General features: G+C 37.6%; 1 protein-coding gene across 8 annotated transcripts in view; it reads left to right on the top strand.

Moving 5' to 3' along the window:
* CWC27 (CWC27 spliceosome associated cyclophilin) overlaps positions 1 to 16,930 on the top strand; it is a 255,095-nt gene that overhangs the window by 37,061 nt on the left and 201,104 nt on the right. For 7 of the 8 annotated variants that reach the window (XM_023545500.2, XM_010588168.3, XM_064272469.1 and 4 more), the window contains one exon: positions 1,639 to 1,796. In XM_023545500.2, the coding sequence (XP_023401268.1) occupies positions 1,639 to 1,796 (158 nt within the window). Of the gene's footprint in view, positions 1 to 1,638; positions 1,797 to 8,892; positions 11,077 to 16,930 lie in introns of those variants that run through there. The other variant, XM_023545503.2, reaches the window with a different exon arrangement.

Consider the following 16,930-nt stretch of genomic DNA (forward strand, 5'->3'; position numbering starts at 1 on the left):
TTGGATGGGTACAAAAGAAAGAGTAGGGTTGAGGTGGGGAAATAACAATAAAAAAATAATGAGGCTAGTTTTGTACACCTTGAGATTAAGATAGCTTGGAAAAATCTGTGTAACAAAAATTATATGGGTATGGAACATAGGGACAAGGTCTGATATAACAGTAAAGATTTGCTCTTATGGTCATGGTTTGGGGTGAGGTCATCTAAAGACAGTGTACAGTCAGTCACAACCTGTTTTGTGTCCCAGACCCTTTGGAATGACTAAAACTGTAGACCTTCTTCCCAGAAAAACATACTACATCCACACACAAAATTTTATGAATTTGCAGGGGGATTTTTTTTAGATATCCTGTGGCCTAAGCATGGAAAGCGTAGTGAGGTGAGTGATTATTAAATTTTAGTGCTTAAGAATTAATTGAACAGGTTGCTGAAAACAATCACAGTCTCTGTCTTGAGATTTTGGTTCAATAAATCTGGGACTAAGACGAGAATTTTACACTTTTAACAAGCAACCCATGTACTTTGAGGACCACACTTTGAGAACCTCTGCTCTAGGGGTCCACCAGCCTCAAATTAAGAATCCTGCCTCACCATAACTTACCTGATAGAAGAATTACAAGAGAAAAATGACCCACTTGGTTTAGTTCCTTCAGTCCTTCTCTCCCCTCTCCTCTCCTTCCTGCATCTAATTGTCTCCCTCAACTCCTTCATCTATTAATGCTGGGAACTATTCTGGAAGTTGAAGATACAGCGTAAACAAAACAGGCCAGAATTTTAGCCCTCATGGTGTGCTTACTCTAAGAGTGGGGGAGAGACAATAAACACATAAATAAAACATATGCCAGATGGGTGAAAAAGCTTTGGAAAGTAAACCAGGGAAGGGAGATAGAGTTACTGGAGGTGAGTGGGTGGCTTTGCCATTTTAATAGGGTGATCAAAAAAAGCATCACTGAGAGGGTAACATTTAAGTAAATACCTGAAGGAGATGAAGCAAGCAATTCAGATACCTGGAATAAGAGCATTTCAGACTAAAGAGAACAACAACTCTAAAGGTGGGAAGGCAGAGGCATTCCAGGGTTGTTTGTGAACAGGTAGTTGGCCAGTGTGGCTGGATGGGAGTTGTAGGAGGTTATGTAAGAGAGGTACAGATTATATAGGGCCTTGAATGAGTTGGGAGCCATTAGAGGGTACTGAGAAGAGAAGTGATTCCTATGACTAAGATTATAGGAAGAAATTTCAGCTTCTCCAGCTACATCTCTTCTACTTGAATTAATTCTAGGTTGAGGTCAGTATGCTAGCTAACTGCCTCCAGGAGCCATGTTCCCCAATGAGATAAGAACAGAAATGTAGATAGACATTTGGTGATTTCGAGGGAACACAGTCCATGCTGCACAGAGGGGACGGGTGTGACTTGAGTAAGCAGCCCTTTCTGGAATATCCTGTACTGATGTAGTTGGCCTAGAGCAGGGCCCCAGGGGGTATTCCTACCTGGAGCAGATTCTTAAAGCCCTTACTAATTAAAAACAAAACAAAACAAGAAACCCACCTGCCCCAGAATGTGATGAGAGGCTGAGATGGACTTCTGGAAGTGAAAGGGGAAATCGAATGCCTGGCAAATACCTAGTTTCAATTTCAACAGGATGGAGAAGACGAAAGTGCAGAGCATGATGAATATATTGATGGTGATGAGAAGAGCCTGATGAGAGAAAGAATTGCAAAAAAGTTAAAAAAGGACACAAGTGCAAACGTTAAATCAGCTGGCGAGGGAGAAGTAGAGAAGAAATCAGTGAGCCGCAGGTGAGTCAGTTTTTCTGCATCTAGGTATCACAGTTTTAATTTTTTGTCTTTCCATATTTCATTTTAAAATAAGATTGAATCCTCTTTTTGACCATTTTTTTACATACCATTTAATAATGTTTGATAAGAAAACCCTGGTGGCGTAGTGGTTAAGTGCCACGGCTGCTAACCAAAAGGTTGGCAGTTTGAATCCACCAGGCGCTCCTTGGAAACTCTATGGGGCAGTTCTACTCTGTCCTGTAGGGTTGCTAGGAGTCGGAATTGACTCGACAGCAATGGGTTTGGTTTGGTTAATGTTTGATAAATAAACCAGTTATGCAAACTGGCCGATTTGGGGGCTTAAAAGAAAATAAACCAGATTTAAAGTAAGTACAGCATTGGTCCTATGAGCGGAGCCCTGGTTAAAGTGCTCAGCTACTAACCGAGAGATCGGCAGTTCGAATCCACCAGTCACTCTGTGGGAGAAAGACGTGGCAGTCAGCTTCTGTAAAGATTTACAGCCTTGGAAACCCCGTGGGGCGGTTCTACCCTGTCCTGTAGTGTTGGTATAAGTCAGAATCAACTGGCCGGCAGTGGATTTTTTTTTTTTTTTTAATTTGGGTTCTATGAGCCAAATTCCACTCCACTTCATTTTTCTAACCCCCCCTTTTTTTTATTTATTGTACTTTAGATGAAGGTTTACAGAATACACTGTCTTCTCATTAAACAGTTAGTACACGTATTGTTTTATGACATCGGTTAACAATGCCACGACATGTTAACACTCTCCCTTCTTGACCTTGGGTTCCCTATTACCAGCTTTCCTGTTCCCTCCTGCCCTCTAGTCCTTGACCCTGGGCTGGTGTGCCCCTTTAGTCTCACTTTGTCTTATGGACCTATCTAATCTTTGGCTGAAGGGTGAACCTCAGGAGTGACTTCGTTACTGAGCTTAGAGAGTGTCTGAGGGCCATACTCTTGGGGTTTCTCCAGTCTTTGTCAGGCCAGTAAGTCTGGTCTGTTGTTGTGAATTAGAATTCTGTTGTACATTTTTCTCTGGCTCTGCCCAGGACTGTCTGTTGTGATCCCTGTCTGATCCTTTTTTTTAAAGATTCTATAAATTGTTTTATGTAGGACAAATCATATAATAGCTAGATACGGAAGGTTGTATTTGGTTAATATTAATGAGCACAGTATAGTAATTATATAGAAAGAAAAGATGTCATCAGATAACTTAGGTGTGTAAAAATTGTCAAAACTTATTAAGAAAGTGTGTGGGCCTCTGAAAACATTCTTAAATATCTTTTCAAGTCTGATTTACCAAATACTTTGTGCCCCTCCTAATCTCAGCAGTATCTTAAAAGAAATTTCAGTAAATGCTGAAAAGTTCACTGTCTGGTAATACAGGTTGCTGGATTTTGTTCTTCAGTATTACAGTCTCTTGAAATTCAACTGAATTGAAAAACTTCTTTCCTTTCTGATTGTATTATTACGATTTTATGGTCTACGTTTTAAATAATGTTGCTTTAAAAAATAATAGTGTTTGTTTTCATATGGCTTACACTTGGGGATAAGATAGATGTAACTATGTAAATAACATTCTTTTTCTGTCATATTTCACAACTCATGTAGAAAACCTTAAAAAAAAAAAAAAGCATTCCCATGTTGTCATGTTATAGTGCTTCTCAATTTTTTTCTTTGCGTAACCAGAAATAAAATTAGTTCTCAGAACTTTGCGCTAAAGTTATAACCTTTTGAATTCAGAAATAGTCCTCTGAGTAGTCACTGTTTCATATTTAATATAGTAGATTAACTTTGGGCTAACATTGACTCAATATTTTGGTGATCATGTATATATACTTGTGCGATTACTAGGGATGGAGTTGACGATCCTCTCATCAACCCTGTAATTTTTAATCAAATTGTGAATATAGTCAAGGATACCTAATTTTTTTTCCTCTCAAGACACATGTTTTCCAATTTTAAGAATTATGAATTATTTTAAAGATTTGGTTTATAATGTGACAAAAATTAACATTTTTGAAATTTTAGTAGATTAAACAAATATTTATTTAAATGACGCTTGGGTGTTTCTTAAGCCCTCAACCCTGTATTGTTGGCCTTACTACTACCTTAAATGCAGTTTACAATATAGTTAATATAAATTATAGTTTAGCGAAGCTGGATTTTCTGTGTTGTGTTATTGCTGTGTGCTGTCAAGTCAATTCCAATTCATAACAACCCTATAGGACAGAGTAGAATTGCCCCACAGGGTTTCCTGGGCTGTAATCTTTATAGAAGCAGATTACCAGGTCTTGTCTTCTTCGGAGTGGAGCGGCTGGTGGGTTTGAACTGCTAGCCTTTCAGTTTGCAGCCGAGCACTTACCCATTGTGCCACGAGGGCTCCTTGGATTTTCTATAATAACTAAATAAAGCTTATTTTTTTAATGTATCTTTCATAGTAGTCTTAAAAGTTAGTTATTTAATATAAAAATTATCAAACAGATTGCATTTTCCAAAAATGTATTCATCTTTAGAGCAAACTGTACCAGTTGCCTTCGAGTCAGTTCCAACCTTAGGGCTACCACGTGTGTGCCAGAGTAGAACTGTGCTCCGTACGGTTTTTAATGGCTGAATTTTTCAGTAGATTGCCAGACTTTTCTTCCCAAGTGCTTCTGGTTGGACTAGAACCTCCAACCAGTCAAGCTCTTAACCATTCCCAGGGACTTCTTTACAACAAAGGTTATCCTTAAAAGATTCCCTTGGCAGTGGTGTAGGTTCAGATAAGTAAGTATGACACTGATGACCAGATTTAGTAATATGGACTTAAAAGATCGGGGGGAGCCATTGACAAGTTTTCACAGGTGAGTGATGCACTGAGATTGCCTTCAGTGTGGAGAATGGACAGATGGAGAGAGGAGACTGGAGGGAGGCCAATTAGGAGGCACTTTCAGTAAATCCACATGTGAGATGGTGGCGACCTGAACCTAGGATACTGGTTATTCTGAAGGATGTTTCACATAAGTAGGATGTTTGAATCTTCTTTTTTTTTCAATGAATCTTTTTTTTTTTTTTTAATTGTGCTTCAGGTGCAAGTTTACAGCTCAAGTTAATTTCTCATTGAAAAATTTATACACATATTGTTTTGTGACATTGGTTACAATCTCCACAATGTGAAAGCACTCTACCCCTTTCTACCCCAGATTTCCCGTGTCCATTTGTCCAGTTTTCCTGTCCTTTCCTGCCTTCTTATTTTGCTTTTAGGCAGGAGTTGCCCATTTGGTCTCGTATATTTATTGAACTAAGACGCACGTTTCTCACATGTGTTATTGTTTGTTTTATAGGCCTGTCTAATCTTTGAAAAGTGGGCTTTGGGAGTAGTTTCAGTTTTGAGTTAGCAGTGTCCGGGAGCCATAGTCCCGGAGGTCCGTCCATTCTCTGTCAGACCAGTAAGTCTGGTCCTTTTTTTTTTTTCATGAATTTGAATTTTTTTCTAAATTTTTCTCCTGCTCTGTCCAGAACTCTCTGTTGTGATTCCTGTTAGAGCGGTGAGTGCTGGTAGCTATACACCATCTAGTTCTTCTGGGCCAAGGCTGATGAAGGCTTTGGTTCATGTGGTCCTTTAGTCTTTGTGTTAATACATATTTTCCTCGTGTCTTTGGTTTTCTTCAATAGATGTATTTTGGATGGGCTCCACAAGCTTTTAAGACCCCAGACTCTACTCCCCAAAGTAGAATGTAGAACATTTTCTTTATGAACTATGTTATGCGAATTGACCTAGACGTCCCCTGAGACTATGGTCGCCAGCCCTCAGCCCCAGCAACTTGGTCCCTCAGGGTGTTTGGATGTCTCTAGGAAACTTCTATACCTTTGCGTTAGTCAAGTTGTGCCGACTTCCCCTGTATTGTGTGTTATATTTCCTTCACCAGAGTCAACATTTGTCCACTATCTAGTTAGTGATTTCTAACTTCCCCTTTTCCCTACTCTTGTAACCATCAAAGAATTTTTTTTTTCTGTGTTTAAGCCTTCTCTTGAGTTCTTATAATAGTGGTCTCATACAATATGTCTTTTTGTGATAAATATTCTTGATCTTTTCATTTGAGACTTAGCTTTTGTAATTTCTTACATAGCAACATCTATACCTATGCATGTTAGTAACACTTTCCTCTTTTATAAGCTAGTATGATTTTCAAAATTAAAATCATATAACCTTAAATTCATGAGCATTTTGTATATGCATTTTAGATGAAAAAGCTATGTTCAAATCGTTTACATGACTACTTTTCTAATTTAGTCTTCAAAGGTAGCTTAGAAATTTCAGATAAATGCAGTAAAACTTGTGAAAGGCAGAATCTGTGTAATGTGGAAACCTGTCAGAGAAGGAAGATTCAAATATTTTGTACTAGTAGAGATAGAAAAGTGGTAAGACTGCACCTGTCAAAGGTGGAAAACTTGTGAGACTCAGGAAAAAAAGGCAGTCCCCTCGAGTTCTGGTTCTCACAGATTTCACTGTATGTCAGTACTATATACACTGGATTCGTTAGATAAAATAATTGGCAAAATTGGCCTCTAATGGTTAAAACACCAAAACATTTATTTGTAACTGTTCCCTAAATTTTCAGTATTTGTATCTTCCTGTCTCCCTGCTTCATCCAATCTCTTCCCTCCACAAACAGAAATAAAAGAAAAATAAGGAGGTCAGGATAGAGGAGAAAGGACAGAATTTTAAAAGGAAAATACAGTTTTTTCTCTCTAGTCTAGAAATTTCCTTGATTGTCTCATGACCCCGTATTTTTGGGTTCAGAAAATTTCCATAATCACTAGTACTTTGGTCAGTTATACCATCTTCACTGTAGTTTAAGTCTCTGGCATTAATTTTTTAATTAAAAGGAAAAAGAAAAGAAAACTCTTTAGAGTGTTAAAAAATTATAATATGTTAAAAAGGTTAATTATATCTGAAGGAAAGTCACTACTCAGTTAATGTTGAGTTATAATGGTTATAGCTATCAGCCAGATAAGATGTCAGTGTGAAATCATTATCTATTCAAAATCAGTGTTCATGGTCTATACAGACGTTTCATCTGGATGTGTGTGAAGTACTCTGTATGCTTTTGTCATTTTCTGATTTGAGCAGTGGCATTGAGAGCTAGACTAGCCTACCAGCCCTTTAGGTAAGGAACTGTAATTTTACTGAAAATTTGTGGTAGTGCTTCTATTGGTAAAAAACAAAACAAAGCAAAAAACGTGGAATCTTTTAAAGCTGTTTATCACTTTGGATGTTAAACCTATAAGCAAATGGGTTGAGTACTTAATATTTCAGCTGGGAAATAGTATTTAACAATATAACAGATTTACATACAGTGGAGTCTTCTTATTCTTAGCAATGTCTCTAGTTGTTCTGTTGAAAAGTACTTAGGAAAAAAAAAAAATCCAAAGCTGCTTCTACCATCTCTCATTTTTTCTCTCGTTATACCTATGCTGACATCTCTTGGATTTCTAGTTCCTTGCCTCCTCCGTTTTCTAAATAACCCAACCCCACTTTTCTAAATATATTAGTCCTATTCTCCTCCTTGGAGCCCTGGTGGCACAGTGGTTAAGAGCTATGGCTGCTAACCAAGAGGTCAGCAGTTCGAACCCACCAGCTGATTGGAAACCCTGTGGGGCAGTTCTACTCTGTTCTATAGGGTCACTATGAGTAGGAACCAACTCAACAGCATCTAACAACAATATTCTCTTTCTTATCCTGCCTACCTTCTCTGTACCTATACCTGGACTACTGAATATTGATAAGCAGAATCATGTAGCTATGCACATAGTGGTATCATTATGGATTTCTAGTTTGCAGCCTCAGCGGCACCTCTGATGCTTCTTTATGCACTTCAAACTTTAAACTCACTCTCTCTCAGATCACCTGACCTTCTGTTTTACACAATAGGAGTAAACTTTTTCAGCTCTTATTCTTTTCTCCTTTATGCTTTCAGACCAGTTCTTACCTCCTTCTCTGCTTTAATGAGGCATTCATTGGTGGTTCAGTGGTAGAATTCTTATCTTCCACGCGGAAGATCTGGGTTCAGTTCCCAGCCAATGTACCTCGTGTGCAGCCAACACCCGTCTGTCAGTGTATGATACTGAACAGGTTTTAGTGGAGCTTCTTGACCAAGATGGACTAGGAAGAGAGGCCTGGTGATCTACTCCAAAAGTCAGCTGATGAAAACCCTGTGGATCACAATGGTTGATCCACAGCCCACCTTGGGGATGGTACAGGACCAGGCAGCTTTTCATTCCATTGTGCACAGGGTTGCTACGAGTTAGGTACCAAATCGAGGGCGGCTAACAACAATAAATCTCCTCTGCTTTAATGGGAGAAGAATCCTTCTAGCATCTGAAATGATTTTATCCTCTCTTTCCTTTGAAAAAAAAAAAAAATTTTAATTTTTTTTTCCTTTGTCTTCACTTTCTTCTGTTCACTGATTCCTTTCTCTCCACTCCTGTCATTCATGAGTAAAAGAGACAAAACAGCAAAACCACTCCATTTTATTTTCTGTCACCACTTTGTCACTTCACATTGTTTTCTAAATACAATTAGTCTGGTTTCCCCCCTGCCGCTTCACTGAAACTTTTCACTCAGGCCATCTCATTGACAAATCTAATGGCTATTTTTCAATGCTTGTTTTTCTTGATCTCTCTGCTGTGGAATTTGGCATTTATCTCTTCCCTCTTGAAACTCATCTCCTTCAAAAATTTTGCTACTTAAATTGTGATCTGGGAACCTTGGGAACTCCTTAGAAAAAAATGCTGAATCTTAGGCCCCACCCCATACTTTCTGAGTCAGAATCTAATCTGCATTTTAACAACATCTCCAGGTGATTTGTATATACATTTAAGTTTGAGAAACACTCCTCTAGAATACTAATTTCTGTTCCCACTGCTGGGTTTATTTTATCTCAGCTCCAAGGCCAGCAACTTGGTAGTACCTTCTCTTACTCCCCAAGGAAGAATACCTGGGTGCTCTTCCTCCAGTTTCCCATTGCACCTTTTTGACACTTCTGTGATAGTTAATACGTATTATGTTATACATTTTTGCTTCTTTTTATGTCCTTATACTGAAATTCTCTTGAAGGGAGAAGTTGTGTCCATTTATGTTTGTATCTCCATGGACTAACATCACAGGTACCCAAATGTTTGTAAAAATGAATGAACAAAGAAATAGATGAATCCTTTGACAAATCGCTTTCTCCTCTGGATCTGTAAGTATTTGCTTACATTTGTTACATGAGAATTGATTTTACCTATTCCAGTAAAGACTGTGTCTGTTTTACTTTTATATCCTCAGAACCTAGTATAGAAAGCATATAGAAACTGGCTATTTAAATTTGTGAAATGAGTGAATGAATGAATGAATAAGTAAATTTGTGACTCATTAGAGGAGCAGTTTTTGCTCCCAGTGCACACTAGATTCACTGGGAGAGCTTTTAAAAAAACACTGATGCCCCGGCCCCACTCCCACTCATTCTGAATCATTTGGTTTGAGGTGAAGCTTGGACACATTTTTCTTTTTTTAAAGTTAAAAATAAGTTAAAAACCTGTATGAAGATATTTGGTAAGTACACATATGGTATGTACAGCTTGCTGAATTTTTACAAACTAAACGTAGCAATATAACCATCACTCAGATCAAGAAATAGAACATTGCTGTTACCCAGAAGCTTCCCTCTTGCCGCATTCTGGTTGCTTCTCCCTCACCTACTAAAAGTAACCACTATCTAATTTCTAGTAGTGCACATTAATTATTTGGCTCAATAGTACTTTACAAAAGCTCTCCAGATATTCTAATGTGTATCTACGGTTAAGAACCACTGCAGTAAAGATTCCTGCCCCATTCCCCACCAAACATACACTCCCTTCATTACATCTGATGTCTAGAATAATGTAAAGGTGGAAGTTATTTGGTAGGGTCACCTCAGATATATCACCTCAGGGATAGGACTTTTTTTTTTTTTTTTTATTAATTGAACTTTAGATGAGGGTTTACAGAACAAACTAGTTTCTCCTCAAACAGTCCACACGTTGTTGTATGACATTGGTTAACAACCCCAGAACATGTCAGCACTCTCCTTTCTCAACCCGGGGTTCCCTATTACCAGCTTTCCTGTTCCCACCTGCCTTCCAATCCCTGTCCCAGGGCTGGTGCGCCCCTTTAGTCTTGCTTTGTTCCATGGGACTGTTCAATCTTTGGCTGAAGGCTGAACCTCAAGAGTGACCTCATTACTGACCTGAAAGGGTGTCCAGGGCCCATACTCTCAGGGTTTCTCCAGTCTCTGTCAGGCCAGCAAGTCTAGTCTTTCTTTTTGAGTTAAAATTTTGTTCTCATTTTTCTCTAGCTCTGTCTGGGACCCTCTATTGTGATCTCTGTCAGAGCAGCCAGTGGTGGTAGCCAGGTACCATCTAGTTTTACTGGACTCAGTCTGATGGAGGCCATGTTAGATGTGGTCCATTAGTCCTTTGGACTAATCTTTCCCTGATGTCTTTAGTTTTCTTCGTTCTTCCTTGCTCTTGAAGGGGCGAGACCAGTGGCAAATCCTAGATGGCTGCTCACAGACTTTTATGACCTCAGATGCTACTCACCAAGGTAGAATGTAGAACATATTCTTATAAACTCTGTTATGCCAATTTAGTTGGATGTTCCCTGAGACTATGGTCCCACAGCCCTCAGCCCAGAAATTCAGTCCCTCAGGGAGTTTGGATGTGTCTATGGAGCTACCATGGCCTTGCCTTGTCCAGGTTGTGCTGGCTTACAGTGTTGTGTACTGTCTTACCCTTCACCAAAGTTACCTGTTGCAGGGGTAGGACATTGCTATCAACTGAACTTGATTTAAATCTTTGAAAAAGATAGAAACGTCGGCATAGTGGGAATCGAGTAATTTTAGAAGAAATAAAATATATTTGAGTACTCCTAATGTTTTTAAAAGTCGACTCATGGGATCACTATGAAGCAGAATCGACTCAGTGGTAGTGTGTTAATGTTTTCAGAAAATGCGTGCTGGTAAATATCTAAATCAGCGTCTCAGCATTTGAATTATCAGGAGAACTTAATACTGATGCCTAGGCCCCACCCTGATCAATTGAATCAGAATTTTTGGTATGGAACCATAAGAAATTTTAAAAGGTACCCCAGGTTATTCTAATATGCAGCCAGTGCTGAGAACTACTGACTTAAACAGATTATTGATTAAAAGTTGGGGATAGTTGCTGCTTGTCTTCTGGAAAGCCCTATTTTAAAGATTATTGTAAGGAATTTTTTTTTTTTTTTTGCCTGTAGGTGGAGCTCAGCTACTGCAAGTTAATCATGTAAACCAGCTTGAGTCATCTGCCTGCTTGTTTTTAACATTTATATATTGATTTATAATAAATGGCTAAACAACAAGCAGAGCAGATAGTAAGAAAATTAATAGTTTCTTTTGATACTTAGCATCATTATGGAAATGATGTCTTTTATTATGTAATTTCTGTTATCTGTAATTTCATTGTGATTATTTTTATTGTGATTTTGTGGTGATCCTTAAAGAGTCGATAGTAATTTTTCAGTGTTATAATGGTATCAGTTTTGGTGTTTGGACGGGTTCTAGTTTCATCACCTATGTTCTGAATTTACCTGTTACATTTATTTGACTGTGGTGCTATTGCTTTTTCATGAAAAAACTCTTATTTGGTAAAGTTAAAGAGAATTTGTATTTTACTCAAATAACTCATGATTTGTGTTACTTTGACTGAATATAAAATACCTTGCTATAATGATAACACCAGGTATTCAGATATGAGTGTTGAAGTTGAGGTTAAAGATCTAATAAATTGAACTTTAAATTATGGAGCAAGGGGTAATACAGAGTCATAAATAATGCTTTCATACCTCCTTAGGCCTAGAAGAACACCCAAATGAGCTGTTGCTAATTTTAGCTTCTAAAGTCTTCCTTTGTCAGATTTGAAATATATGGCTAAGATTTCTTATGGAACTTTGAACAATTATTTTTTTCTCTAGTATTTCTAGCCATCTCAAGAACATTAATAAGCCTTCTCTCAGAGCTAGAAATTTTTTGAGTCTTATATTTTGTGTTCTGGTCAAGAGCTACAGTTTCTAACCAAAAGATTGGAAATTTGAGTCCACCCGCTGCTCCTTGGAAACCCTATGGGGCAGTTCTACTCTGTCCTATAGGGTTGCTATGAGTCAGAACCGATTCGATGGCAATGGGTTTGGTTTTTTCTGGTTTTTACTTTGTGTTCTGGATTCACTTACCTAATGATCAGACTTCGGAAGTGCAGAGTTATGTTTAGTACTAAACTGAGTTTTTCTAAAAAAGATAGTGCCATATTTAAATTTCAGAATTTTAAAAGATAACACACATTTTTAAATGATAGTACAAATTTTAAAAGGTAGTACAATAACAAAAATTGAAACCCACCGACATGTTAACAACCCTGTTTAAATCATTAGATCATTATCTCTGTGATAACCCCTCTTTGCCTCATCAGAACATTTATAAGTGAGGAGTAAAAGTAACCAGTTAGAGCATTTCTGCTTCCTTTCACCCTCTTTTGTCCCAAGATGTTGAATTGAAGCGGGTTGTAAAAGAGAGAAGGATAAATAGAAACGCAAGATTTACATACCAGTAATTGATCTCTGAATAAAGAAAATTGTGGAAGATTATTATTATTTTTTGTACGGGATAGTGGTCAAAATGTATTCTCAGGAAATGTTTAACAAAAAAACTTTGGACCAGTCCTGCGTGCTAACTTTTACTACAACTTGATTTTTATTTTGTTTTGTTCTTTTCCTAATCATTCATTTTTTTCTTAAATATGTGTTGCTCTTGCCAATCATAGCGCAAGAACTGCTGCATGCTAAACAGAATGTAAGGCTACAGGAACATGAAAATAAAGGGTATTTATTTTTTATTATACTACTGTCTTTTAAAATTTGTACTGTCATTTAAAAATGTGCGTTATCTTTTAAAATTCTGCAATTTAAATATTGTGCTATCTTTTTAAAACAAACTAAGTTTTATACTAAAGATAACTTTGCGCTTCCTAAGTCTGATCATTAGTTTCTAATGCAAACATTGACAACATAGTGTAGGAGAAAGAACTGTGAACAACTAATTATAATTCAGTATGACAAGTGATCTTATGACATACATGCAAAGTTTATGGATGTTATATACCGTTGCTGTCGAGTCAATTCTGACTCATAGCGACCGTGTTAGACACAGTAGAACTGCCCCATAGAATTTCCACAGAGCGCCTGCTGGATTCAAACTGCTGACCTTTTGGTCAGCAGCTGTAACTCTTAACCACTATGCCACCAGGGTTTCCCATGGATGTTATATAGGTAACATATATTTCAGAAAAAGATTAAAATACCAGGTTATAAAAAGGGTTGAATGTAAAATTATCATTTTGTAGGTCAAAAACAGTTAAATATCAGCAATTTTATGTGTTTCATCCTAATGCTAGTAAAATGCATCCTTGTTTGAGCCACTATTTAAAATAAATAACATTTTAGGGTTAAATTAAATCCTTTAAATTACTGTTGCATAATGCTCCAATGTTAAAAAAAAAAAAATTTTTTTTTTAATGCCCCAATGTACACTAGACAGTTTATTTTATTGCTTTTACCTGTTAGAGTTAAAAGTTTGGAACAGTAGAAAGTATAATATAAACCATACCATCATTAGGCATTTCTGGCAATGTTTGGATCTTTTCAGTAAGAATTTTGGGTTATTCTGGAAAAAACTGTTGATTGGGCTGTTTGAAACAAAATACCACTTTTAAAATGCCGAGTCAGTCCATTGAGAATCAGTTAACCCATATGCCAAGATATTGCCTTCAAAATAAAACTTCTTGAGCTTTAGTTATGTACTTCAGAAATGCAACCACCCTACTGTTTTTACGATTAGATTTTGTATGGCAGACAGGAAGCAGTGAAATGCACATGTGGGGAAAATTCTGTCAAAATAGAGGAGAGGTATATGTATCTCTTTAGAATGTATTGATGTGTATTACTCTTGAGAGTTCTATTGATCTCACAGTATCAGTTGTTTATAAGGAATGGAATTATGCATTTGTAAGGTAGTATTGAGATGATGTGCAGAAAAACATTCTTCAAGTTATTCATCATTTGCTGAAGTGTTCTGTACTGTGGAACAAATACAGTCACATTGAAGAGTTTTGAAATATTCATTGCTTTCCTACCTTCCTATTTGTAGGTGGTGAATTCACCTGTAAATTAAATTGACAGCTATAGTTTGGGTGAGATGAGAAAGAGGAGAAACACTGAAGATGCAGAGCTCTTTGTTTCTGCAAAAAGTTAAGAGCGCATGAAGTTAGCAAGCACCTGAGTAAAAATTATAGTGTCTTCTGTTTTTGCTGTCTCTATCCCTTCTGTTCCCCTCCAACTGCTCAGAAATTTTACCAACCTTCAAATGTCACTTAGCTTTTACATATTGAGTTCCTCATTTGTACAAGGGACTGTGCTAGGTCCCAGGATACTCAGATTAGTAAGTATCAGCCTCTTCTCAAGTTGCTTTGTGTCTAGTAGAGGGAAACATTGTATAAGCAACTAAGGACTGTGAAGTGTTTATAGAGGCTGAAGTCAGATTGTTCTATTATTTCACGAACGGTTATTGACATCCTACAATGAATGGGGCCAGGTACTTTGTCAAATCAATTTTTTTAATTCTGTAATTTAACCCCTGTAACAAATCTATGAGCTATAGTTTGTATTATGATCCTCATTTTACAAATGAAAACAAAACAAAACTTAAAGAGGTGAAGTGACTTGCTTTGGTCCCATGACTAGAAAATGACAGAATCAATACTCAAACCTACGACAATCTGACATCTCTGCAGAGCCTGGAAATAGTATGCCTAGGACCAAATCCTGTGCATCTAGCTAAGGTGTTTAAACTTCCTATGGAGACAACAGAGGGATTCTGTGATAGAATGTTTCTAGCAAAGGTGTAACATATCATTTTGGAAACACCACTCTATAAAAGCGTATAGGATGGATTAGAGGAAGAAGGACAAATTAGTAGATTCATTGGTTCAAGGGAGAGGTAATAAGGGTCTAACTGAGTTAGTATCTGTGGGAATGGATGTGAGAGATATTCAGGAGGTAAAATTATCAAGACTTGGTAGCAGATTGGATATAGTGCTGAAGGAAAATCATATATTCTAGATAACTCCTAGGGTTCAAGCTGAGATGACTAGCTAAGTGGTGGTAATAAGATAGGAACTGAGATAAGAACTCTGGATGCTCCTAGGGCTCTCCTCAGATATTTTTGTCCTGTTCTTTTTTTGACATACCCCCATGTCATTATACATAGGCATCCTGAGTTGTTTCTTATTCAATTAAATCCTTTATTAGCTTAAGTTATGTTATGGTAACAAACAGCTATACAATCTCAGCAACTTAAAACATTGTTTGTTTTCTTGCTCTGGCTACATCCTGGTAGGTAGCTATGGATTTCCTCCACAGCATCTTCATTCTAGGGCCCAGGATGAAAGAACAGCCCTTTTCTGAAGCTACTTTCATGGCAGAGGGCAAAAAGTGATGATGGGATCACAGCAAGTTCTTAAAGCTTCTGCTTAGAAATGGCATGTGGCCCTTGGCCATTTTAGTGGGCAGAGCAAGTCATGTGGCCAAGCCTAATGTCAACAGGGTGAAGAAGTATAAACCTTCCACAGGGAGGAGCACTGAATAATTGGGGACAATAATACACTTTATTACAGTCTCTGTACTTTGACCAGGAATTGCTATAGATATCTGTGACTGTGTGATAAACTTGATCATGATCATCCTGGTGGCCAGGACAGAAAGAGATATAATAAAGATTATGTAATCACCATTACCAGCAATATCAATTCCTATTTCAGACTTTTAAAAAATACAAAATTCTAGGAGAAATTTTATTAGTTTTTACATAAGGAATGGAGAATACAATGGATACCTTCCATAAGTTTCACAGAAGGTGCAGAAATACTATATGCACGTAACATTAAATAATAACTTTCTTATTAGATATCTTAAGGATCCTTTGGATTTAGGAAATAGAAACCCATTCAAATTAGCTCAGGTAAAGAGATTTCTATATAAAAGGAATAGGGAAGTCACAAAGACTCCAGATGAAAGAATTGCATACTGACCTCTCAGGAAAGGAAGTTGTCAGTAGGTTATATTTTCTCTCTCCCTTTGGAGCCTCAGATTCTCTTCTTTGCTTTTCTTTGTTCATTTGTTCCGTTTTCATCTTCAAACCTATGTTTCCACTCCAGGGCTCTAGTCAGTTCCCTCTTGCATTTCACTTATTTAGAAGTAAATTGACTCGGTATCTATGTCCCACATCCAGATTTTAAGGAGAGAGAATCCTATTGGCTTGACTTGGGTCAGATGTGGCATTGGAAAGAATAACGCTAGTGCAAGGGGGTGCTGAGAAGCCATAAGGTATGTAGGTGTGGCAAGGATGGCTAGTTGCTTTCCGTCATCTAGCCTTCCTTTCTTACTTAATAATAAGATCCTCAATTTTTAGCTGGACTCATCATGGCTGCCTAGCTAAAGGACATTCACCAGTCTCCTTTGTAGCTAAATATAGCCATGTGACCAAATTCTGGCCAATGAGATGAAACAGAATTGTGTCAGACTTTCAGGCATTATAGCCCTTCTCCATTCCTCCTGTTGCAATCCTGGCACACAGATTTGTTGCCTGGAGCTAGGGATGGCAGAGTAGAGAGGTAGAAGAAGTCTGGGGCCTTGAAGACTTTGGGGAACTACTATTCTAGCCTGGGTTACCTACTTCTGGACTTTTTCTATGTGAGGGAAAATGACCTTCAAATTGTTTCAGTCCCATTTTTTGGAGTTTCTGTTACGTGCAGCAGAACCTAATCCCAACTGATACAGGTTGCTGCTGCTTTCAGGGCTGTTAGAGTAAGTTCTCTAAGGGGGTATGTGGGCAGAGAGGAAATGAATAGCTGCTTCATTACTTCTAATAGCTTTCTTCACTGATTTTTTTTTTTTCCAGGAAGAGAATCATATTAGTTAATAACATCCAGCATCTCTACCCTCCTCACTTTAGGCCTATCACCTTGCTTATTTTGTTAAGAAAACAAAA

Source organism: Loxodonta africana, chromosome 2, assembly GCF_030014295.1.
Source record: "Loxodonta africana isolate mLoxAfr1 chromosome 2, mLoxAfr1.hap2, whole genome shotgun sequence".
Classification (NCBI taxonomy): domain Eukaryota; kingdom Metazoa; phylum Chordata; class Mammalia; order Proboscidea; family Elephantidae; genus Loxodonta; species Loxodonta africana.